General features: G+C 46.1%; 1 protein-coding gene and 1 long non-coding RNA gene across 2 annotated transcripts in view; one reads left to right on the top strand and one right to left on the bottom strand.

Annotated features, from left to right (window-relative positions):
• Positions 1 to 20,697, bottom strand: part of TMEM181 (transmembrane protein 181) — a 150,134-nt gene extending 129,437 nt beyond the window's left edge. Inside the window, exon 1 of the mRNA XM_056567106.1 lies at positions 20,418 to 20,697. Within this exon, the coding sequence (XP_056423081.1) occupies positions 20,418 to 20,548 (131 nt within the window). The 5' untranslated portion in view covers positions 20,549 to 20,697. The remainder of the gene's footprint in view (positions 1 to 20,417) is intronic.
• LOC130362507 (uncharacterized) overlaps positions 20,649 to 27,093 on the top strand; it is a 65,531-nt gene continuing 59,086 nt past the window's right edge. The window contains exon 1 of the long non-coding RNA XR_008891451.1: positions 20,649 to 20,776. This is a non-coding gene — a long non-coding RNA (uncharacterized LOC130362507). The remainder of the gene's footprint in view (positions 20,777 to 27,093) is intronic.

Raw genomic sequence — 27,093 nt, 5'->3', positions numbered from 1 at the left:
TTGCTCCTTTGCCGCCTGCCTACTGAACTCCTGCTTCGTCCCGACTATGCTACTGTGCCACCTGCCTTGACCTACTGCTATCCTGACTGAGTTGCCTCATCCCTCCTGTGCCTCGCATCTCCTCAGCCGCCTGTGTGGTCGAGCCGTGCCAGGGGTAGCAACCTAGGTGTCGCCTGCAGCTGCAAGCCCATCGTGCTTTGCAGCAGGCTCTGGTGAAGACCAGCGGCACCTTAGACTCCGCTCCCTGGTACGGTCCGAGTCATCTGCCACACAGGTCCAGCGGATCCACATACACCGGAGTTCCTGTCTTCAGAAATGTGAGTGTTACATTAACTATAGCAACCAGGGTCAGAAATCTGGTGCCAAGGCAGTTACGATCATAAAGTACATTAAAAGGGGTATAGATGCACACAACAAAAACACAGTTCTACCATTTTACAAATAACAATAGAATATTGTGTACAATTTTGGGCATCAGTGCATAAGAAAGACATAGAAGACCTGGTTCAAAGTAAAGTAATAGGTGGACTACAGTACCCAAAAAGATCACCATAAATTGGTTCATTTCTTTTACAAAAGGCAACAACTTAAGGGTGATCTAATAAGTATGTGTAACGCTGATGGTTGAAAACCACCGGCATACTATGTGTCCAATCTCTTACCTGCATCAGGCAACCTGCTCTATACCATGTCCTGCTGCTTCTGCTATTGCTGCAGTTTGCCCTCTGTCCTCTAGGGGCTGCGTGCGAGCACTGGCTGAGACTTATAGGGCCAGTGTGCGCACCCTATTAGATTCCCAGCCAATTTCTGCTAGGCACCACCTATAAAAGAGCACTCCTCCCTTTCTGTGGTGCCTGAAGAATATTGTAGGTTTCTATAGCGAAGGTCTCCATCTCCAGTGTTCCAGTCTTCTGCCCTTGAGCTATTCACCTTACAGCACCTGCCTGCATAGTCACCTATTCAGCTCTGCTGTGTCTGACGCCTTCTATTGCATCTGTTTGTCCTATTCTGCAAGATTGGACAGTTGTCTCTTTTGGCACTGTGGGTCCACACTCGAGGGGCCTGACAGTATGTATAAAACTATAAAGAGTCAATAAAAAGAGCTCTTCCATGATTTAGTTATTCAAAAGGACATTACCTATAACAAGGAGGGGGTGACAACATTTTCATTGAAGGCCTCTGTGTTGGCCATGTGGGTGGTCTACTTATAAAGCGTGTTTTTTTTTTTTTTTTTTTAAAGTGCCCACAATATCCCATCTGCAAGTGTAACACGCACATTTCAGAAGACAGGAACTCCGGTGGATGTGGATCCGCTGGACCTGTGTGGCAGATGACTCAGACCGTACCATGGAGCGAGTCTTAGGTGCCGCTGGTTTTCACCAGAGCCCGCCGCAAAGTGGGATGGACTTGCTGCGGCAGGCGGCAACCAGGGCACTACCCCTAGCACGGCTCGACTGCACAGGCGGTGGCAGCTCGTAGTCAGGATAGCAGAAGGTCAATGCAGGTGGCACAGTAGCGTAGTTAGGACATAGCAGGAGGTCAATAGGCAGGCGGCAGAGGAGCAAGGTCAAGTCAGAGCAAAGGATCAGATACACGGCAAGGCAACACTCAGGAATGCTTTCTCTCAGGCACAAGGCAACAAAGATCCAGCAGGGAAGTGAGGAGGGTGGATGCATTATTCAATGAGCCACAGGTGAATTACATTAATGAGTGCACTGGCTCTTTAAATCTTAAAGCTCCGGTGCATGCACGCACGCCCTAAGGGACACACGCCCTGGAGCAGAGAGGCGGGGGCAGTAGAAGCACCAGGTGAGTGATGGACTGGGGCTCGCATGCGGGCGCATCCCGTGATGCGAGTCCCAGCCCCGCCGGCAGCAGCAGGTAACGGGACCATGCGCTCATGGCCAGCGTGTGCGGCCGGAGTGCATAACATAACAGTATCCCCTCTTTCGTCTCCCCCTCCTTTTACGAGTCAGAAAACTCCTGAGAAGGTCACGGTCCAGGATATTCTCCTCAGGCTCCCGAGACCCTCCCAGTCGACCCAAATTTTTTTTTACCTCTCACGGTTTTTGTAGCAAGAATCTCTTTAACCTTGAAAATGTCAGAAGAGACGGAAACAGGTGTGGGGACAAGATTCTTCTGAGAAAACCGGTTTATGACAAAAGGCTTGAGGAGAATGACGTGGAAGGAATTGGGAATACGTAACGTAGCAGGTAGACAGAGTTTGTAGGAGACAGGGATGATTTTTTGTAGAACCTGGAAGGGACCAAGGTAGCGAGGACCGAGCAGATGTATTTGGATGGAAGCCACACCATGTCACCAGGAGAGAAGGACGGAGGAGGTCTTCTACTTTTATCAGCTTGCGCCTTCTTCCATGAAGGGGCCTGGGATAATGACTGTCAGGTCTGTTGCCAGATTGTGGAGAAGTCACGGACCAGCTCATCAACAGCCGGCACTCCGGAGAGGAGAATGGGGATGGAGTCCGTAGACAACAAAAAAGGGAGACGACCTTGTGGACTCTGAATCCTTATGATTTTAAAGGGTTACTTTTAAATCAACTGGTGGCAGAAAGTTAAACATATTTGTAAATTACTTCTATTAAAAAATCTTAATCCTTCCAGTACTTATTAGCTGTTGAATGCTACAGAGGAAATTCCTTTCTTTTTGGAACACTGATGACATCACGAGCACAGTGCTCTCTGCTGACATCTCTGTCCATTTTAGCAACCATGCATAGCAGATGTATGCTAAGGGCAGCATGGTGGCTCAGTGGTTAGCACTGCTGCCTTGCAGTGTTGGGGACTTGGGTTCAAATCCCACTAAGGACAACAATAAATAAAGCGTTATTATTATAATAACGTCAGCACAGAGAACTGTGCTCGTGATGTCATCAGAGAGCATTCCAAAAAGAAAAGAATTTCCTCTGTAGTATTCAGCAGCTAATAAGTACAGGAAGGATTAAGATTTTTTAATAGAAGTAATTTACAAATATGTTTAACTTTCTGCCACCAGTTGATTTAAAAGAAAAAAGGTTTTCACCGGAGTACCCCTTTAAGAGAATTCAGCCCAAGGGAGAAGGTCGACCCAATCGTCTTGGCAAGCTGAAACAAAATGCCGAAGATAAGTCTCAAGGATTTGATTAACCCTCTCCACCTGACCGTTGGACTGAGTGTGGTAGGCCGAGGAGAAGTCCAGCTTGATGTCGAGGCGGTTACAAAGGGCTTGCCAGAACTAAGAGACAAACTGCACACCACGATCCGAAAGGATATGCTGAGGAAGACCATGTAAACGAAAGACATGCAGCAAGAAGTACTTTGCCAGCTGTGGAGCAGAAGGAAGACCTGGTAGAGGAATGAAATGAGCCATCTTGGAAAACCGATCTACAACGACCCAAATGACAGTGTTATTATGAGATGGTGGCAAATCCATGGCAATATGGGACCAGGGTGTCTCCGGAATGGGTAAAGGCTGTAAGAGTCCTGCGGGTCTCTGTCAAGGGGTTTTGTCACAGGCACAAGTTTCACAGGAACGAACAAAATCAGAAACATCACGTTCAAGATGGGGCCACCAGTAATGCCGGGAGATTAGAAGTAGAGTCTTGCGTATTCCAGGATGTCCTGCTGTAAAGGAAGAATTACCCCATTTCAGTACCTTGCGTCTCAATCTGGCGGGCACAAAGGATTTTCCAGGAGGAACTTGCTTAATTTCAGCAGGAGCGGCAGGAATCAAACGGTCAGGAGGAATAATATGCCTAGGCGTGGAGTCCAAACCAATGACCTGGAGGACCTGGAAAGAGCTCTAATGTTCTTGTCTGCTGGACAGAAGTGGATGAAAAAGATGAACCTAGAAAAGAACAGTGACCACCTTGCCTAGCGGGGATTCAAACGCTGAGCAGACTGAAGGTATTGAAGATTCTTATGGTCGGAGTAGATGCTAACCGGATGAGAAGAACCTTCCAATAAATGTCGCCATTCCTCCAAAGCTAGCTTGATAGCGAGGCGTTCACAATCTCCAATGGAGTAATTCCTCTCAGCAGGAGAGAAAGTCTTGGAGAAGAACGCACAAGAAACAGTCTTGCCCTTGGTGTTTTTCTGAGTAAGAACAGCACCCACTCAAAAAGATGAGGCATCAACCTCCAAAGCAAAAGGCCTCTCCAGATTAGGTCTTGTAAGCACAGGAGCAGAGGCAAACGCAGACTTTAAATGGGAGAAGGCCTCTTCAGCCTCTTGAGGCCAAGACTTAGGATTAGAAGCCTACTTCGTGAGAGCCACAATTGGAGCAACCAAGGACAAAAATGTGGGATAAAGTGACAATAATAGTTAGTGAACCCCAGAAAGCGTTGAATAGCACATAGGCTCGAAGGACAAGGCCAATCCAACACTGCAGACAATTTATCTGGATCCATCTTCAGGCCCCAATGAGAGAATGTAGCCAAGAAACGGAAGACTAGACTTCTCGAACAGACATTTCTCCAGTTTGGCGTAGACGTAGTCGCTGAAGAATCAGGCAAACATGAGTACGATGCTCCTCTAAATTGGAAGAAAAGATCAGGATGTCATCTAGGTATACGACAACGCAAGTGTAGTGAAGATCACGGAAGATATCATTGACAAACTCTTGAAAAACAGCTGGAGCATTGCAGAGACCAAAAGGCATTACAAGATACTCAAAATGTCCATCACGAGTATTAAAGGCCGTTTTCCATTCATCTCCCTTGCGGATACGAATTAGGTTATACGCTCCAACTTGGAGAAGACCTTGGCACCACGTAGACAAATTCTAAGATAAGAGGTAGTGGGTAACGGTTCTTGACCGAGATTTTGTTAAGTCCTCTGTAGTCAATGAATGGACAGAGTGAGCCTTCTTCCCTACAAAGAAGAGACCAGCTCCAGCAGGAGAAGAGGACTTACGGATAAATCCCCTTTGGAGATTCTCCTGGATATACTCCGCCATGACTTTGGTCTCAGGAACCGATAGAGGGTATATCCTTCCATGAGGAGGAGTGGTACCAGGCAGAAGATCTCTAGAGCAGTCGTAAGGACGATGTGGAGACAGAGACTCAGCCTGTTTCTTGCAGAATAAGTCAGATAAATCTTGGTGAGGTGGAGGCAGACCAGGCAAAGGAGGAAGATGAGAAACAACTTTAGGCTGGACTGGACAGAGACAAAGATTTTGACAGAACTGTCCCCAGCGAATAATTTCTCCAGTTCTCCAACCTAGTTGCGGAGAGTGACGTCGGAGCCACGGAAGGCCAAGAAGAAGCTCAGAAGTACAGTGAGGCAGTACATATAATTCAATCTTTTCTTTATGCAAGACACCCACTTGCATGACGAGAGGCTCAGTACGGAATAGCACCTTACAGTCCAAATTTTGTCCATTAACAGAGGAGATGAACAAAGACTTGGGAAGCAAAGTAACAGGAAGATGATATTTGTGGACGAAAGAAGCATCAATAAAGTCACCTGCAGATCCAGAATCCAAAAATGCTGTAGCGCTAAAGGAAGACTTGGCAGAAGCGAAGACTTGTACAGAAATGGTCAAGCAAGGAGAGGTGGTTTTCACACCTAGGGACGCCTCTCCCCCAAGTGCCCTAGGTGCGAGCGTTTTCCCGGATACTGTGGACAAACAGAACAGTCTTTGAGGAAGTGCTCCGGGCTAGCACAGTACAAACACAAATTCTCACTGCATCGTCATGATCTCTACTGTTGTGTAAGACGGGAACGATCCACTTGCATAGCCTCTTTGGCAAGAGGCGCAGGAAAAACACGGGTGCCAGGATATCTCCATGTTCGAGCAGGTTCTCTCTAAGCACAGTTCTTCCTGCCTCTCAGCAAAACGCACATCAATACTTGTGGCCAGGTGAATAAGTTCAGTCAGAAAAGGAGGATCACGTGCAGCCAGGGCATCTTTAATCCTGCTTGACAGTCCTTTTTTGAATGTGGCACACAAGGCCTCATCATTCCATGCAAGTTCTAAGGCTAGAGTGCGGAATTGAACCGCATAGTCATCAACGGAAGAATTCCAATGTGAAAAGTATATTGCAGAAAAAATCGGCACTCACCAGGGCTTCAGTTCTTCATGCTTTATTTGCAAAAGTGCATACTCACATATAGAGGAAGGGAGACATACAGTGGTGGGAATATCGGGCGACAAAGCTCCGTTTCGTACAAAGGCTGTACTTCCTCCGGCCATCTAACCCTAGTGCTGACTGCTTAATTTATACAGGTGTGTGTATACCTTTCCACCTATCCCTTTTGTGCACACCCCGTTAGTGACGTGTGAGTTAAAATATGCAGAGGGAGGAAGAATTCCCTTGACAGAGGTTCAGCAAAGCCATCTCAGCAGAAGAGGCACATTTGGGTTCCTCAAAGACACAGCGAAATTCTGCCAGAAAAGCCGTCAAGTTGGAAGCTACAGGATCAGCACGGTCCCAAAGGAGTGGAGCCCAGGCCAGGGTTTTTCCACCTTAGCACGTTCTGTTGGAAACAGTTCAGACATGAGCTCCAAATGCATGGAGCACTGTGCAACAAAGCCTCTGCATGAGTTGGAATCACCGTCATATTTAGAGGGTATCAGACATTGTATCACTTGTCACTGCGGCAGTTATTATATCTCTGTGAGTGGCACCGGGGGCAGACCCCCCCCCCCCCCCTTGGTACGCCACTTGGTAAAACCCCTGTATTATTGCAGTGTATGCACTGACTGGTGTCTGGCAGTGCCTCCTACAGTACAGGGAGGTATTACATGTTCTGTACTACTCTTTACCTGTGCCACAGTTAGCTGCTCCTTTGGATACAGAGTAAGGGCGGCTCCATTTTACCTTTTTTGGGACACTATGTGTACTGTATAGGACCCTGAAGATGCTCCTGTCCTCTATAAAACAGTGATTTACATCTCCCAGCAGCTCTTAATTACTTTCATATGTAAGGACTTGTTTATCTCTATTAGTCATCCACTTATTTTTCTTTAATCCTCACTTTTTCCTATTTTTGGATGACATTTTGGTGGCTTCAGAACCAATTACCAGGTTTCTATAGAGTTATGGTCTCAACCTACAATGGTTTCAACATACAATGGTCGTCCTGGAACCAATTAATATTGTAACTTGAGGGACCACTGTATATATATATATGTGTGACATTTAGGGAAGAATGAGGTGTGTTCTAAGCATGCATCCTTGTGCTCATCAATGCCACAGACAGAGGAGCTGAAAGGAAAGGAATATCAGGTGCTGCAATCTCACTGATGCAATAGTCTGCTGTGAAAGGAGATGTTCTGCAACAGCTATGGGCATGTAACTGGCAGGATTGCTGTGGGAGGGGAGTAGGAAGGGTCGAAGAATTGTGAGGAAGGCAAAGCAATGTATTCTGGAAATTGTAGTATTGAGCAACTGCTCAAGAATAAGACCCTCAAAACAAATCACAAATGTAATTTTAGTGGTTTCAGAACTGGAAGACAGGTTAGAATTTCTATATGCTTCTACAGTATTTTTATGATTTTTTTTGTTGTTGTTGAATTTTTAACCTGACACTCATTGGCACAGTTTGTGGGGGCATACTAGCACAGTTCATGTGGGTTCATAGGGGTACAGTTCATGAGAGGGCATCGAGGCACAGTTTATGGGTGGACATAATGACACAGTTCATGAGTGGGCACAGTGACAAAATTCATTAGGAGGCATAGTGGCATAATTTATGAAGGGGGCACAGACACCCAAATCATTTATTTTTTTAAAGGACGCAGAGGTACGAAGATTCGGTACAGGGCACAGTGTTTGGCAATATTATATCTGGGGAGTACTGGCAGTATTATACTCAGAGGCACATTGTGTGGCAGCGTTATGACAGTGTTATACCAGGGCACAGTGTATAGCAGTAATATACCAGGGGCATATACCAGTGTGTGGCAAAAATATATTTAGGGGCACAGTGTGTGTCAATGATATACCATCCTCCACACTTCAGTCACTCATTTTACACTGTGACTTATTGAGTTATTATTAATAATGATGTTCTACTAGAGAAAGCGCCAATTTCTTTCATGGCATTACTGCCGTTAGGTAAACAAGGCCTTAGCTTTTAGCTCAGACCTTCACAGGACAGAAGACCTGGAAAATCGAACCACTACAAAAAATAGTTGAGTACCCCTGCTCTATTAGACTATATGAACTTCATAAAAGGGTGCCAGAAAGTTAAACAGATTTGTAAATTACAATATCAAATAGAAATGAAGATAGACGGACGACTCACCCAAGTAGCAAAATTATCTTCTTTATTCAGAGCTTGCAGCATAAAATAACAGCAGGTACAGGGGGGTCTGTCAACAGGAACGCAGGGCTGTGGAGTGCAACGACCGTATCGCTTCGGACTGAAGCTTCTTCCGGCCTCCAACAGGTGTTCCACGTCCTGCTGTGATTTAAAACCAGGTATATGGGGAAGGGGGGAGGGGCCTTCACCTAGACAAAAAATCACCTACGTGCTAACATAATGTAAAAACATTCTTAGCGAATTTACAAAAATGGGCTAAATTCTGCCCTATCGTTGAGTCCCGCTGGTCCCAGGGCTCCGGTTCTTAGTATCCAGCGTGTTTCCATTTGTATAAGAATATTTTCTCTGTCTCCTCCTTCTTTCGAGGGAGGAATGCGCTGGATACCAATGAACTGGACACTATTATGATATCGTCTACGTAACGCTTAAAAAAGCGCACGTATGGCAGGTAGGGATTGCTATCAGAAAAAATGTATTGGTCTTCAAATGCAGCTAAAATGAGAGTTGCAAATGTACAGGAAACCGGGGTCCCCATCGCGGTACCAGTACATTGTTGGTACCACTGGGAATCGTATTTAAACGTGTTGTTTGTTAATACGAAATGGAGGGCTTCACATACAAAATTAATAAAATGGTTGGTTTTACCTGTTTTTGTAAGGAAGTATCGGATGGCCTGTATACCCGTATCCAACGGGATACGGGTATACAGGCCATCCGATACTTCCTTACAAAAACAGGTAAAACCAACCATTTTATTAATTTTGTATGTGAAGCCCTCCATTTCGTATTAACAAACAACACGTTTAAATACGATTCCCAGTGGTACCAACAATGTACTGGTACCGCGATGGGGACCCCGGTTTCCTGTACATTTGCAACTCTCATTTTAGCTGCATTTGAAGACCAATACATTTTTTCTGATAGCAATCCCTACCTGCCATACGTGCGCTTTTTTAAGCGTTACGTAGACGATATCATAATAGTGTCCAGTTCTTTGGTATCCAGCGCATTCCTCCCCCGAAAGAAGGAGGAGACAGAGAAAATATTCTTATACAAATGGAAACACGCTGGATACTAAGAACCGGAGCCCTGGGACCAGCGGGACTCAACGATAGGGCAGAATTTAGCCCATTTTTGTAAATTCGCTAAGAATGTTTTTAACATTATGTTAGCACGTAGGTGATTTTTTGTCTAGGTGAAGGCCCCTCCCCCCTTCCCCACATACCTGGTTTTAAATCACAGCAGGACGTGGAACATCTGTTGGAGGCCGGAAGAAGCTTCAGTCCGAAGCGATACGGTCGTTGCACTCCACAGCCCTGCGTTCCTGCTGACATTGATATTGCATGAAAGACTTTGCTCTTTACCAGACGTAGACGCTCCCCATAGCATCCTGTGCAGCAGGTTACGTACCCCGGATAGTCCGGACAGGACAACCTGACTTACAGCCGAGCAGACAGTGCCTGGTGCTCCTCTCTTTATTACAGATTTGTAAATTACTTCTATTTAAAAAAATCTTAATCCTTCTAGTACTTATCAGCTTCTATTTGCTCCACAGGAAGTTCTTTTCTTTTTAAATTTCCTTTCTGTCTGACCACAGCGCTCTCTGCTGACATCTCTGTTCATTTTAGGAACTGTCCAGAGTAGGAGCAAATCCCCATAGCAAACCTCTCCTGCTCCAGACAGTTCCTAAAATGGACAGAGGTGTCAGCAGAGAGCACTGTGGTCAGACTGAAAAGGAAATTCAAAAAGAAAATAACTTCCTGTGGAACAAATAGAAACTGATAAGTACTAGAAGGATTAAGATTTTTAAATAGAAGTAATTTACAAATCTGTTTAACTTTCTTGCACCAGTTAATAAAAAAAAAAAATTCCAAGGGAATACCCCCTTTAACGACGAGTGACGTACATGCACGGCGCCACGAAGTGTCACTTGGCGCGCGACGACGTACATGTACGTCGCGGGGTTCCGGGAGCGCCGCGTCACTGGTAGCGGTGATCGGGCCGGGATGACTTCTGTTATCTAACAGCAGGCATCCCGGAACATCGCCGAAGGGGGTCCTGAGACCCCCCCCATGACCACGATGGGTGCAAATCGCAGGTCAATTCAGACCTGCGATCTGCACGATTCCGGGTCATACGGGTCACTGGTGACCCGGTAACCCGGAAAATAAGAGGGATCGGTGGTGTCCGAGACACCCTTGATCCCCCTGAAGGGATAGGAGTTTGGTGGCAGGGGTGCCACCCCTCCTATCCCTGCTATTGGTCGGCCGAGCGACCGACCGATAGCAGACCGGGGGAGGGGGGTTAAAGTTCGGTTCCCCCGCTTTGCCCACCTATCGGTGTCCGGGCAAAACGGGAGAACTGTCCAGGGACTGTTTGCTGTGTGGGCATGCTGGGACTTGTAGTTTTGCAATATTTAGAGGGGTTCAGGTTGTAGATCACTATGCAGTGGTCTCAAACTATAGCCCTCCAGATGTTGCAAAACTACAACTCTCAGCATGCCCAGACAGCCGTTTGCTGTCTGGGCATGCTGCGAGTTGTAGTTTTGCAACATTTGGAGGGCCCCAGTTTAGAGACCACTGGACAGTGATTTACAACCTGAACCCCTCTAAATCTTGCAAAACTACAACTCGCAGCATTCAGGAACAGCATATGGTTGTCTTGGCATGCTGGTAGTTGTACTTGCGTGCCTCCAGCCGTTGCATAACTACATCTCCCAGCATGCCCTTCCGCAATCAGTACATGCTGGGAGTTGTAGTTTTGCAACAGCTGGAGGCACACTGGTTGGAAAATACTGAGTTAGGTCATAGAACCCTTCCGCAATCAGTACATGCTGGGAGTTGTAGTTTTGCAACAGCTGGAGGCATACTGGTTGGAAAATACTGTTAGGTCATGGAACCTAACTCAAGGCTTTCTAACCAGTGTGCCTCCAGCTGTTGCAAAACTACAACTCCCAGCATGCATGGTCTGTCAGTGCATGCTGGGAGTTGTAGTTTTGACCCCCCTCCCATGTGAATGTACAGGCTACATTCACACTGGCGGCAGATTACAGTGAGCTCCCCGCTTCAAGTTTGAGCTGCGGCAAATTTTCCGCCGCAGCTCAAACTCCTAGCGGGAGACTCAGTGTAATCTGCCGCCAGTGTGAATGTAACCTAAAAACACTACACTACACTAACATAAAATAAATAGTAAAACACTACATATACACACGTACACTGCCCCCCCTACCACCCCCCTTCCCCAATAAAAATGAAAAACGTATTGTACGGCAATGTTTCTAAGATGGAGCCTCCAGCTGTTGCAAAACAAATACTCCCAGCATTTCTGGACAGCAATTGGCTGTCCAAGCATGCTGGGAGTTTTACAACAGCTGGAGGCACCCTGTTTGGGAATCACTGGCATAGAATACCCCTATGTCCACCCCTATGCAAGTCCCTAATTCAGGCCTCAAATGTGCATGGCGCTCTCACTTTGGAGCCCTGTTGTATTTCAAGGCAACAGTATAGGGTCACATATGGGGTATTGCCGTACTCGGGAGAAATTGCCTAACAAATTTTGGGGGGCTTTTTCTCCTTTTACCCCTTATGAAAAGGAACAGTTGGGGTCTACACCAGCATGTTAGTGTAAAAAAATAAACATTTTTACACTAACATGCTGGTGTTGCCCTATACTTTTCATTTTCACAAGAGGTAAAAGGGAAAAATGCCCCCCAAAATTTGTAACAGAATTTCTCCCGAGTACGGAGGTACCCCATATGTGGGCACAAAGTGCTCTGGGGGCACACAACAAGGCCCAGAAGGGAGAGTGCGCCATGTACATTTGAGGTGATTTGCACAGGGGCGGCTGATTGTTACAGCGGTTCTGACAAACGCCAAAAAAAACACACCCACATGTGACCCCATTTTGGAAACTACACCCCTCACGGAATGTAATAAGGGGTGCAGTGAGAATTTACACCCCACAGGTGTCTGACGGATCTTTGGAACAATGGTCCGTGAAAATGAAAAATGTTGCACAGCCCACTGTTCTAAAGATCTGTCAGACACCAGTGGGGGGGGGGGGGGGAAATGCTCACTGTACCCCTCATTACATTCTGCAAGGGGTCTAGTTTCCAAAATGTTATGCCATGTGTTTTTTTTTTTTTTTTGCTGTCCTGGCATAATAGGGGCTTCCTAAATGCGACATGCCCCCCGAGCAAAATTTGCTCTCAAAAAGCAAAATATGACGCCTTCTCTTGTAGTTCGCCCACAGTGCACTTCAGGTCCACTTATGGGGTACCTCCATACTCAGAAGAGATGGGGGTTACAAATTTTGGTGGGTCTTTTCTGCTATTAACCCTTGCAATAATGTGAAATTTGGGGGGAAACCCACATTTTAGTGAAAAATTATTTTTTTTTTTTACATATGCAAAAGTCGTGAAACACCTGTGGGGTATTAAGGCTCACTTTATCCCTTGTTACGTTCCTCAAGGGGTCTAGTTTCCAAAATGGTATGCCATGTGGTTTTTTTTTTGCTGTCCTGGCACAATAGGGGCTTCCTAAATGCAACATGCCCCCCGAGCAAAATTTGCTCTCAAAAAGCCAAATATGACTACTTCTCTTCTGAGCATTGTAGTTCGTCCGCAGTGCACTTCAGGTCCACTTATGGGGTACTTCCATACTCAGAAGAGATGGGGTTACTAATTTTGGGGGTCTTTTCTGCTATTAACCCTTTAAAAAAAGTGAAATTTGGGGGAAAACCAACATTTTAATGAAAAAAAAAATTATTTTTTTTTACATATGCAAAAGTCGTGAAACACCTGTGAGTTATTAAGGCTCACTTTATTCCTTGTTATGTTCCTCAAGGGGTCTAGTTTCCAAAATGGTATACCATGTGTTTTATTTTTTTTTTTTTTTGCTGTTCTGGCACCAAAGGGGCTTCCTAAGGCTAAGTTTCCACTTTTTCTGGCAGTTTTTGAAAAATTCCAAAATTTCATGAAAGATTTAAAAATTTTGTATTTTTCTAACTCGGAAGCTCTCTGTAAGGAAAATAGACATACCAAATAAATTATATATTGATTCCCATATACAATATGTCTACTTTATATTTTCATCATAAAGTTGACAAGTTTTTACTTTTGGAAGACATCAGAGGGCTTCCAAGTTCAATTTTCCAATTTTTTCACAACATTTTCAAAATCTGAATTTTTCAGGGACCAGTTCAGTTCTGAAGTGGAGTTGAGGGCCCTTTATATTAGAAATACCCCAGAAGTATTCCCCATTATAAAAACTGCTCCTCTCAAAGTATTCAAAATGACATTCAGAAAGTTTGTTAACCCTTTAGGTGTTTCACAGGAATAGCAGCAAAGTGAAGGAGAAAATTCAAAATCTCAATTTTTTACACTAACATGTTCTTGTAGACCCAGTTTTTGAATTTTTACAAGGGGTAAAAGGAGAAAAAGCCAACCAAAATGTGTAACCCACTTTCTCTCAAAATACCTCATATGTGAACGTAAAGTGCTCTGTGGGTGCACTAGAGGGCTCAGAAGGGAAGGAGCGACAATAGGATTTTGGGGAGTGAATTTTGCTGAAAGGGTTTTTGGGGGGCATGTCACATTTAGGAAGCCCCTATGGTGCCAGAACAGCAGAAAACCCCCAAATGGCATACTATTTTGGAAACTACACCCCTAAAGGCATGTAACAAGGGGTACAGTGAGCCTTAACACCCCACAGGTGTTTGACGACTTTTCGTTAAAGTCTGATGTGTAAATGAATTTATTTTTCCACTAAAATGCATTTTATTTCCCAAATTTACAATTTTTACAAGAGGTTATAGGAGAAAATGCCCTCCAAAATGTGTAACCCCATTTCTTCTGAGTATCGAAATACCCCATATGTGGACGTAAAGTGCTCTTTGGGTGCACTACAATGCTCAGAAGAGAAGGTGCCACATTTGGCTTTTGAAAAGCAAATTTAGCTGAAATGGTTTTTGGGGGGCATGTCGCATTTAGGAAGCCCCTATGGTGCCAGAACAGCAAGAAAAGCCCCACATGGCACACTATTTGAGAAACAACACCCCTCAAGGAACGTAACAAGGGGTACAGTGAGCCTTTACACCCCACAGGGGTTTGACAAATTTCCGCTAAAGTTGGATATGAAAATGGAAAATTAGATTTTTTTTTCACTAAAATGCTGGTGTTACCCCAAATTTTCAATTTTCACAAGGGGTAATAGGAGAAAAACCCTTCCAAAATTTTAACCCCGCTTCTTCTAAGTATGGAAATACCCCATATGTGGATGTAAAGTGCTCTTCAGGCAAACTACAATGCTCAGAAGAGAAGGAGTGCCATTGGGCTTTTGGAGAGAGAATTTGTTTGGAATGGAAGTCGCGGGTCATGTGCATTTACAAAGCCCCCATGGTGCCAGAACAGTGGACCCCCCCACATGTGACCCCATTTTGGAAACTACACCCCTCACAGGATGTAATAAGGGGTGCAGTTAGCATGTACACCCCACTGGCTTTTGACAGATCTTTGGAACAGTGGGAACATTTTTAAGGACGACTGTTCAAAAAATCTGTCAGACACCTGTGGGGTGTAAATGCTCACTGCACCCATTGTTACGTTCTGTGAGCGGTGTAGTTTCCAAAATGGGGTCACATATGGGGAGGTCCACTGTTCTGGCACAATGAGTTTCAATCGGTCTGGCTTCAAGGAGAACGCCGGCTCCACGTGGTGCAGGATACAAAAGGAATAGAGATGAGATAAAATTGAGGTAGTTTATTTCCCAAGATGCAACGCGTTTCGCTGCAGGAAAGCAGCTTCATCAGGCATGTTCCCCTTTAGACTGGCACAATGGGGGCTTTGTAATTGCACATGGCCTTCAATTCCAGACACATTCTCTCTCCAAAAGCCCAATGGAGCTCCTTCTCTTCTGAGCATTGTAGTTCACCCATAGAGCACTTTACGTCCACATTTGGGGTATTTATATACTCAGAAGAAATGGTGTTACAAATTTTGGGGGGCTTTTTCCTATTACCCCTTGTGTTACATAACTCAGTGTTTCACAACCAGTGTTCCTCCAGCTGTTGCAAAACAACCACTACCAGCATGCCCTTTGGTTGTCCGTGCATGCTGAGGGTTGTAGTTATGCAACAGCTGGAGGAACACTGATTGCGAAACACTGAGTTAGGTAACAAACTGGTTAGGTTCTGCTGCTGCAAAAACTACAACTCTCAGCATGCAGTGACAGCTGAAGGGCATGCTTGGATTTGTAGTTATGCAACAGTTGGAGGCATACTACTAACACTCCCAGCCAGGTGCCGGCCTTAGGGGTGTGCGAGCTGTGCGGATACACAGGGAGCCATAGCAACAGGGGAGCCGGGCGGCCGACACAGCTAGCACCAGGTATATGTAATTTGTATTGCCCTACGTGCAGTCCGGGCGCCGGGCAGGTAACTTCTTCAGTCATTTTGCGCTGCTTCGGGCAAGCAGCGCTAAATGCCAGTGTAATGAAGAAAACTCCCTCTCATCCCTGTAGCAGAATGTGACCCTCCGCTCCCTCTCATTCCATTCCCACTACCCTCCCTCAACTGTGTCCCTATGCGGAGGGTCACATTCCGCTTCAGGGCACAGTTTTCTTCATTACACAGGGAGGTTTCACTTACCCCGCCCTCCTCTGCGTCTCTGGTTGTCTGGCCAGCCCGAGTCTGAAGAGGGACGTCGCGCATGTGACGCATCTCCGCAGACCCGCACAGGAGGATGTCAGTGACGTCACTCATCAGGCCGACGCCGGAGAGCAGCGGAGGACAGGCAAGTGTGTCTATGTGTGTGTGCATGTGTGTGTGTGTCTGTCTGTGTGTGTGTGTGCGCGTGCATGTGTGGGTGTCTGTGTGGGTGTGCGTGCATGTGTGGGTGTCTGTCTTTGTGTGTGTGTACGTGTGTGTGGGTGTGTGCGTGCGTGCATGTGTGGGCGTCTGTCTTTGTGCGTGCGTGCGTGCATGTGTGGGTGTCTGTCTGTGTGGGTGTGTGTGTGAGTCCGTGGGGGGGGAACCTGCTACTACCTAATGTGGGGAACCTGCTACAACCTAATATGGGGAACCTGCTTCTACCTAATGTGGGGAACCTGCTTCTACCTAATGTGGGGAACCTGCTTCTACCTAATGTGGAGGACTATACTGCACCTAATGTGGAGAACTATACTGCACCTAATGTGGGGGAACTATATGGCACCTAATGTGGGGGAACTATACCGCACCTAATGTGGGGAACTATACGGCACCTAATGTGGGGGAACTATACTGCACCTAATGTGGGGGAACTATACGGCACCTAATGTGGGGGAACTATATGGCACCTAATGTGGGGGAACTATACTGCACCTAATGTGGGGGAACTATACTGCACCTAATGTGGGGGAACTATACTGCACCTAATGTGGGGGAACTATATGGCACCTAATGTGGTGGGGGACTATACTGCACCTAATGTGGGGGGACTATACTGCACCTAATGTGGGGGAACTATACTGCACCTAATGTGGGGGAACTATACTGCACCTAATGTGGGGGAACTATACTGCACCTAATGTGGGGGAACTATACTGCATCTGATTAAGGGGAGCAGGGGACTGGTGAAGGGGTACATGGGACTGATTAAGGGGGCAGGGGACTTATTAGATATAAAAATATTTGTCACAAATATTTTTTTCCTCTTCGTGTACATTTATGGGGGGCGCCACAAGGTTAGCTTGCACAGGGCGCCTGAACACATAAGGCCGGCCCTGCTCCCAGCATGCCCTTTGGCTGTCTGTGCATGCAGGGGGTTTTAGTTATGAAACAGCTGGAGGCACACTGATTGCAAAACACTCAGAGTTTGTTACTTAAAGGGGTACTGCGGTGGAAATTCTTTTCTTTTTGGAACACAGTGCTCTCTAGTGACATCTCTGTCCATTTTAAGAACTGTCCAGAGTAGGAAAAAATACCCATAGCAAACATATGCTGCTCTGGACAGTTCCTAAAATGAACAGAGATGTCAGCAGAGAGCACTGTGCTCTTGATATCAGCAGAGAGCACTGTGTTCCAAAAAGAAAATAATTTCCTCTGTAGTATTCAGAAGCTAATAAGTACTGGAAGGATTAAGATTTTTTTTAATAGAAGTAATTTACAAATCTGAAGATGTGAAGAAAACCGCACTCACCCGTAAATCGTGCACCGACTTACGGGTGAGTGTGGTTTTCTTCACATCTTCTGATGCCATAGCGCCTTGTGCCCTTCTCACCTGCACCCCGTATCAGCACCTCTGGTGGTCTCGCCGTACTCCCAAGTGCATGAATCCTGTTACATCAGAGCACACCCTTTGTTTGCCAGTGCTGTGCCGGACATTCATCTTTGTATCTCCATATTATGTAATTTACAAATCTGTTCAACTTTCTGGCACCAGTTGATTTACAAAAAAAAAAAAAAGTTTTCCACCGGAGTACCCCTTTAACTCAGTGTTTCCCAACCAGTGTGCCTCCATTTGTTGCAAAACTACAACTCCCTGCATGCCCAGACAGCCGAAGGACATGTTGGGAGTTGTAGTTATGCAACAACTGGAGGAGAACAGTTTGGAGACCACTGTGTAGTAGTGTCCAAACTGTAGCCCACCAGATGTTGCAAAACCTCAATCCAAGCATGCCCAGACTGTCCAGGCATGCTGGGAGTTGTAGTTCTGAAACATCTGAAGGGCCAGATGTTACATAACTACATCTCCCAGCATGGCTGTACTGTCTGGGCATGCTGGGAGTTGTAGTTTTGCAACATAGGGAAGGGCTACAGTTTGGTCACCACTGCACAGTGGTCTCCAAACTGTTGCCCTCCAGATGTTGCAAAACTACAACTCCCAGCATGCCCAGACAGTCAATGCTGGGAGTTGTAGTTTGGCAACTCCTAGAAGGCAGCAGTGAAGATCACTTACCACTGATCTTCACTGCTGCCTCCTTACTGCTACCTATCCCACCGCTGCCTGCCGCCGGTCCCGTTGCGATCGCCTGTCCCTCGCCGTCCTGAAGTGCTCCGGCACCTGCTGCCATCTCCCCCCTGCTCTGCCCGGACATCCAAGAGCGGGCAGAGCGGGGATTTTAACTTTAACCCCCCTGCCTCCAACTGCCAATGGTTGATCAGTCCTGATCAACCAAAGGCAAGGGATAGGAGGAGGTGGCACCCCTGCCACCTCACTCCTATTCTTCAGGATGGTCAGAGCTGACAGCTCCGATCATCTCTATTGGCGATTTGCTGACATGGGGGGGGTCTCAGGACCCCCCCAGAGGTTTGCATGGGGTGCCTGCTGAATGATTTCAGAAGGCATTCTGGCGAGCGTCGGGGACCGGAATTCCCACGGGTGTACAGGTACGCCCTGTCTCCTTAAGTACCAGGACGTCATGGCGTACCTGTATGCCCTGTGTCCTTAAGGGGCTAAAGGAGTAGTCAAGTCAAAAGTATTTTTATTCCGTTGTGCCCGGGCTGAAAAAAAAGAAAACAAAACATTAACTCACCTTCCTCCGTTCTCCATTTGCGCCACTACAGCTGTTTGGTCCTCTGATCTCATTCCTTCTTCCGTGTGCTCGTATCATCACACTGCAGTCAGCATATCGCCGGCCGAAGCGATGTCCTGCTAGGCTGAGCACAGTGTCATGTAAGGAACCTGGGCACCACCTTCTCCCTGCTGCCTGGGCTCCTTACATGATACTGCGCTCAGCCTATCAGCGGCCATGGCAGGACATCGCTGCGGCCGGCGATACACTGACCGCAGTGTGATGATCCGAGCAGAGGGAAGAAGAAAGGAGACCAGACCGAAGGACTGAAGAGCTGTAGCGGCACAACGGGGGAACGGAGGAAGGGGAGTTAATGTTTGTTTTCTTTCTTTTTTTTTTTTTTTGCAACCCGGACACAACGCATTTATCAAAACTGAACTTGCTTTTACTTCAGTTTAGATGACAAAAGTTGCGGGGAAAGTGCCGGCCGTGTGCCAAATCTGAAAAATCACCCAAAGAGAGACATTTTTTTAACTGAAATGGCAGGCACAGGTGGGTAAGGCAAAATGAGGTGGAGGCAACCAGAACCTTACCCACCTGTGCCTGTAATGCTTCTTCTGACTGAATAAAGCTACTCCCTGGTTGGTGAGTGCCGTTTTCTATGCTTTCTTTGCTAATATACCTACAGGTTGTTCCTGCATGAAAGCTCTTGGGTGCTCCTAGGTTTTCATAACTCCAGTGTATGACTGTCAAGTCATTACATGATAAAATGGTTTACCATAATATGATTCACTGGGCCGGCATGTGATGTGCTGTACATATAGACAGTTACTTTGTACTGTTATGACCAGATTTAGAGATCTCTATGTATAGCAAAACTGACCATCATTTCAAATAGTAAAAATGATGGCTACATTGCCCCAATATTTAATTCATCCATCATCCAGTTGCACAGCAGTCTACCAGCAGAAAAGTGTCCAAATACAGAGCAGATGCCATATCCAGCACCTATACCTGGGTATTACCTGCAAGCCACTCACAATAACAGAAATCTGTATTAACAAAGAAGAGGATGTCTCCCAAGAAGAAGAAGAGGAAGAAGAAGAGGATGTCTCCCAAGAAGAAGAGGAGGAAGAAGAAGAGGATATCTCCCATGAAGAAGAGGAAGAAGAAGAAGAAGAAGAAGAGGAAGACGAAGAAGAGGATGTCACCCAAGAAGAAGAAGAGGAAGAAGAGGATGTCTCCCAAGAAGAAGAGGAAGAAGAAGAGAATGTCTCCCCAGAAGAAGAGGAAGAAGAAGAGGATGTCTCCCAAGAAGAAGAAGAAGAAGAGGATGTCACCCAAGAAGAAGAAGAGGAAGAAGAGGATGTCTCCCAAGAAGAAGAGGAAGAAGAAGAGAATGTCTCCCCAGAAGAAGAGGAAGAAGAAGAGGATGTCTCCCAAGAAGAGGAAGAAGAAGAGGATGTCTCCCAAGAAGAAGAAGATGAAGAGGATGTCTCCCAAGAAGAAGAGGAAGAAGATGAAGAGGAAGAAGAGGATGTCACCCAAGAAGAAGAAGAAGGCTATTTCAAGTGTGTGACATCAGTCATATGTACACAAGCTGCCTCCCCCTGCACACACAATGCAGCACACACAGCACAGTGGTGGCCATGTTCCATACCTGTAGAAGCGATCATCTCTGTATGGAGTCAGGTCCTCCTTCAGCTCCTTGTAGGCATCACTGATTTTCTTGCAGAAGTCTTTCAGTTCAGTGTATAGAGAGCTTTCAAATGCTGCATAATCTGGATCCATCCTCCTGAATGGCAGCTGCCCATCTATCTAATAGCCAAGTGACGGTGATCATTGGCTGTATGAGCACGGCCTGTGATACTTATTGTTCTCCTATGCCTGGCTCCATGACACCGAGCTCCAGCCGCCCATTCTCTGCACCGAGCACTGCACAGCCATCTGCACGGAGACCACCCACAGGCTTCATCATGGAGCGTGCTGCCACCTGGCTGCCGTCCACAGCTATTACATGTGGGTTGTACATCCAACTTCATTGTAAAAACAGCTTTTTCTCTTAACAGGTTTTGATAAATCTCCCCCTCTGGGGAAGATTTATCAGGTCCTATGCAGTGAAAAAGTTGACCAGTTGCCCATAGCAACCAATCAGGTTGCTTCTTTCATTTTTCACAGGCCTTTTCAAAAATGAAAGAAGCGATCTGATTGGTTGCTATGGGCAATAGGGCATTTTTTTCTCTGCACAGGTTTTGATAATAGCAAAGAATGAAGTATATATATATATATATATATATATATATATAAATTGAAGCAGAGAGATTCTTCCATAAGTACATCAGGTCTTATAGAGCAGTTCTAAAGATTCTGTATATAAAGATATATTAATTAATTGATGCCTTTTAACCAATACCTTCCCAATCTACTATCTGGACATAGGAAACAGTGAGTGGCTCTATTGTGTTGTTTATCATTATGTCCTAATAACTACCATTATCCTGCTGTTCTGATGCCAACTATCTCATGATTATTTATATAGTCGGCACTCATTCTTGTACAATTTGCATATCCTTTGGCACATTATTTCTTTGCGTATGGTGTGGCATTTGCACGGTTACCCAGCTATCCCCTGAGGATCCCATTACCTCCCAGTGGGAAACCCGTTGGAACTTCTATGCATTTTTATAACGGTGACTCTATATTTGCATCATGGTCCATATTATGTATGTTTTTCTGGGTAATCCCTTTGTATACATGTGGTGTACACTGGACGTTCTTTGGTACTCCCGTGACTGGTGTAGTCAGTCCGGTCATCTACTGATATTCCTGTCAATAATCAAATGCCCTAGCTAAAGCCAGAGAGGATTCATGGGAAATGTGGACTGCATTACAGAACCCACATCATTGTGCATTTATAAACCATAATGTAGGCTATTCCATCATTGCCACAATCCACAAAAAGAGGTAAGCAAAATGCATACACAAAAAACGGTACATTATTCGCCAATAATGGCCCATACCTCATAATATAAGCAGAAAAAAATCTAGAATGCCTTTTAATAGACTAATCTTAATGTGAGCATGCACATTGCAAATATGAAACCACAGACATGACACCTTGTCTCACCACTTATGCGCAAAGAGGTAAGGTATATTGTCCGTGGCTTCATCTGTGCAATATGCACATGCTTGAAGCCACTTGAGATTGGTCTGTTATTAAATGCAAGGTTGTGAATTTATCATTTCCTGCACCAGCAGAGAGAGGCAAAACTGCACAATCCTACTTTGCGCCAAAATTTTTTTAATTTTAGATTTAAAGATAATCTGACAGCTAGTTCACCCGCACCAAGGGTGGCTCTGCCCCTTCAAAATCATGTTAATGAAGGCCATACGTGAGCGCTCACCTGCGGCCTTCATTAGCATAATAATGAAGGGAGTGGGCCCAACGGGGGATTCTGTAGGAAACAGCCGCCTCCCCATCTCCAATGTGCGCTGGGGCACATTAGGAATTAAACTATTTATAAGGAGAGCGCAGCACCTAGTGAACTTACTTCAGTGCGTAACCCCTCATTTTACAGCTCTGCAACCACACTATAACTCAGTATACTAGGTTTAGTGCAGGTGAACTAGCGGTTAGATTCTCTTTAAAGGGGTACTCAAGCCCTGAGACATCTTATCCCCTATCCAAACGATAGGGCATAAGATGTCTCACCGCGGTGGTCCCGCTGCTGGGGACCCCCGAAATCTTGTATTTGCCACACACCTGTTTGAGCTGCACGCCGCGGTGCCAGCTCACAAACAGCCGGGTGGCGACCACGGGGCCGGAGTATCGTGACGTCACGACTCTGCCCCCGCTATGCAAGTCTATGGGAGGGGGGTGACGGCTGTAGGCAACTTTGAGACTCTAGACACCTGCTTCATAAAAGACGTGATTGTGGTTTAATGGCCCAAAACGTAGCACAGTGACAGGTTCTCTTCAACAAAAGAGATGATCAACAATACAGCCTTTTTTTATTCCTCCGTGCGACATTAGCACATCATAAATTTGTGACCACTGAAACTTGCTTTGCTAAGGCTGTTTGCAACTTTATGCGTACCCACAAAAAAAAAAGTGCTTAGGCGCACACGCGACTTTTTGTGCGCATGGAGTAAGCGAAAAAAATAAAAGATCCCAACAGATCTAATCTTTTTGCCTGTATTTAACCTCTTAAGGACCAATGACATTGTGGAACGTCATGGCACCCTGGGCTTTAAGGACCAATGACGTTCCACAACGTCATGGCGTTTTCCGGTCCCTGCCGCTCGCTGGGCAGAGATCGGAACCGGATGCCTGCTGAAATCCTTCAGCAGGCATCCAGGGCAAACGCTGAGGGGGGCCATGTAGGCCCCCCATGTCGGCGATCGCCGCAAATTGCAAGGGAAATCACCCTTGCGATCTGCGGCGATACTGGGCTGATCGGGTCTCTGGGACCCGACCGCCCGCTAATTTTGCATGATCCCGACTGTCACAGACAGCCAGGACCATGCTGAAGTATAGGAGCGAGGTGGCAAGCCTGCCACCTCCTCCGATCCCCTGCGATCCGTCGGTTAGTTAACCAACCAATCACAGGGGGGGGGGGGGGGGATTGTGGTTACTTCCTCCCGCCCTGCCCGGCCCCTTGAAGTCCGGACAGGACGGGAGGAAGTTCGGAGGACGCGGTGGGGGACGGGGGTACTTACCTCGTCCCTGAAGACCCGGATCCCGGCGATGAAGGCGGCGGCGGCGACAGGTGAGTTCCTCTTCAGCCGCGGTCGGGCCCTTTACAGCAATGCACGTCGCCGTAAAGCGACATGCATTGCTGTAATGGGACCCTGTAAACTACAACTCCCAGCATGCCCAGACAGCCCTTGGCGTCTGGGCATGCTGGGAGTTGCAGTTTTGCAACATCTGGAGGTCCACAGTTTGGAGACCACTGTGCCCTTCCAGATATTGCAAAACTACACATCCTCAGCATGCCCTTACTGTCCAGGCATGCTGGGAGTTGTAGTTCTATAACATCTGGCCCTTCAGATGTTGCAGAACTACAACTCCCAGCATGCCTGGACAGTTTTGGCATACTGGGAGTTGTAGTTTTGCAACATCTGGAAGGGCACAGATTCGGAACCACTGTATTAGTGGTCTGCAAACTGTAGTCCTCCAGATGTTGCAAAACTACAACTCCAAGCATGCTGGGAGTTGTAGTTCGGCAACATCTGGCTCTGAAGATGTTGCCGAACTACTACTTCCAGCATGCCTGAGAATGTTTGGGAGTTGTGGTTTTGCAACAACTGGAGGCACACTGGTTGGGAAACATTGTCTGTTTCCTAACTCAGTGTTTCCCAACCCGTGTGCCTCCAGCAGTTGCAAAACTATAACTAACTGCATGCTGGGAGTTGTAGTTTTGCAACAGCTGGAGGTTCCCCCCCTGTGAGTGTACAGGGTACATTCACATGGGCAGGGGGCTTACAGTGAGTATCAGTCTGCAAGTTTGTGATGCAGCAAATTTTGCGCGGCAGCTCAAACTCGCAGCGGGAAACTCGCTGTAATCTCCTGCCCGTGTGACTGTAAAATAAAAACACTACACTACACTACACTAACACAAAATAAAATAAAAAGTAAAAAACACTACATATACACATACCCCTACACAGCCCCCTCCCCAATAAAAAGGAAAAACGTCTGGTACGCCACTGTTTTCAAAATGGAGCCTCCAGCTGTTGCAAAACAACAACTCCCAGTATTGCCGGACAGCCGTTGACTGTCCAGGCATGCTGGGAGTTTTGCAACAGCTGGAGGCACCTTGTTTGGGAATCACTGGCATAGAATACCCCTATGTCCACCCCTATGCAAATCCCTAATTCAGGCCTCAAATGCGCATGGCGCTCTCTCACTTTGGAGCCCTGTCGTATTTCAAGGCAACAGTTTAGGGTCACATATGGGGTATCGCCGTACTCGGAATAAATTGCCTAACAAATTTTGGGGGGCTTTTTCTCCTTTCACCCCTTATGAAAAGGTGAAGTTGGGGTCTACACCAGCATGTTAGTGTAAAAAAAAAATTTTTTTTACACTAACATGCTGGTGTTGCCCCATACTTTTCATTTTGACAAGAGGTAAAAGGGAAAAAAGCCCCCCAAAATTTGTAATGCAATTTCTCCCGAGTACGGAGATATCCCATATGTGGGCACAAAGTGCTCTGGGGGCGCACAACAAGGCCCAGAAGGGAGAGTGCACCATGTACATTTGAGGTGATTTGCACAGGGGTGGCTGATTGTTACAGCGGTTTTGACAAACGCAAAAAAAACAAAACCCCACATGTGACCCCATTTCGGAAACTACACCCCTCACGGAATGTAATGAGGGGTGCAGTGAGAATTTACACCCCACTGGTGTCTGACAGATCTTTGGAACAGTGGGCTTTGCAAATTAAAAATTTTGTACAGCCCACTGTTCCAAAGATCTGACAGACACCAGGGGGGGAGGGGTAAATGCTCACTGTACCCCTTGTTACATTCCTCAAGGGGTCTAGTTTCCAAAATGGTATGCCATGTGGGGGTTATTTTGCTGTCCTGGCACCATAGGGGCTTCCTAAATGCGACATGCCCCCCGAGCAAAATTTGCTCTCAAAAAGCCAAATATGACTCCTTCTCTTCTGAGCATTGTAGTTTGCCCATAGTGCACTTCAGGTCAACTTATGGGGTACCGCCATACTCAGAAGAGATGGGGTTACAAATTTTGGGGGGTATTTTCTGCTATTAACCCTTGCAAAAATGTGAAATTTGGGGGGGAAACACATTTTAGTGAAATTATTTTTTTTTTTACGTATGCAAAAGTCGTGAAACACCTGTGGGGTATTAAGGCTCACTTTATTCCTTGTTACATTCCTCAAGGGGTCTAGTTTCCAAAATGGTATGCCATGTGTTTTTTTTCCTTTTCTGGCACCATAGGGGCTTCCTAAATGCAACATGCCCCCCAAAAACCATTTCAGAAAAACGTACTCTCCAAAATCCCCTTGTCGCTCCTTCGCTTCTGAGCCCTCTACTGTGCCCGCCGAACTCTTTACATAGACATATGAGGTATGTGCTTACTCGAGAGAAATTGGGCTACAAATATAAGTATACATTTTCTCCTTTTACCCCTTGTAAAAATAAAAAAAATTGGGTCTACAAGAACATGCAAGTGTAAAAAATGAAGATTGTGAATTTTCTCCTTCACTTTGCTGCTATTCCTGTGAAACACCTAAAGGGTTAAAATGCTGACTGAATGTCATTTTGAATACTTTGGGGGGTGCAGTTTTTATAATGGGGTCATTTGTGGGGTATTTCTAAGATAAAGACCCTTCAAATCCACTTCAAACCTGAACTGGTCCCTTAAAAATTGTGATTTTGGAAATTTTGTGGAAAATTGCTGCTGAACTTTGAAGCCCTTTGATGTCTTCCAAAAGTAAAAACTTGTCAATTTTATGATGCAAACATAAAGTAGACATATTGTTTATGTGAATCCCAAAAAAAAATATTTGGAATATCCATTTTCTTTACAAGCAGAGAGCTTCAAAGTTAGAAAAATGCAAAATTTTCAATTTTTTCATCAAATTTTGGAATTTTTCACTAAGAAACGATGCAAGTATCGACAAAATTTTACCAATAACATAAAGTAGAATATGTCACGAAAAAACAATCTCGGAATCAGAATGATAGGTAAAAGCATCCAAGAGTTATTAATGCTTAAAGTGACAGTGGTCAGATGTTCAAAAAACGCTCTGGTCCTGAGGTGTAAAATGGCCTGGTCCTTAAGGGGTTAATGTTTAACACCTTAAGGACCATGGACGTGTATACACGTCCAGGCTGAATGCACATTCAGCCATTAGGACGTGTATACTCGTCCATGGCTCTCGTGGGTGCTGCACAGTGCACCCACGAGATCGCGGCAGGGACTTGGCTGTCACACACAGCCGGGACCGAAGTAAACTTCAGTCCCGGTATTTTAACCCTTATAGCCGCGGTCGGAAGTGACCACTGGCTGTAAGTGTTATGACAGAGGGATCGCGAGGTGCTGTGTGTAATCCCCGGTGGGCGGGGACCTGCGTTACTGCCGGGACAGAAGAAAACTTCGATCCCGGCAGTTTAACCCTTACAGCCGCAAGCGTCCGCGAGCTGTAAGGAGTTTTGGCAGAGGGAGGGGGCTCCCCCTGCCTCTCTCCTGTAGAACCCCGCAACGATCGCGGGGTGCTGCTGCTTACCTGGGCTGCCGGGGGTCTTTACTAGGACCCCCAGGTCTGACCCGGTTATTGCTTGAGGCACGTCTTGATATGCTGCCTGCT

The sequence above is a fragment of the Hyla sarda genome, chromosome 3, assembly GCF_029499605.1.
Source record: "Hyla sarda isolate aHylSar1 chromosome 3, aHylSar1.hap1, whole genome shotgun sequence".
NCBI lineage: Eukaryota > Metazoa > Chordata > Amphibia > Anura > Hylidae > Hyla > Hyla sarda.
This window is presented reverse-complemented; position numbering and strand designations above follow the sequence as displayed.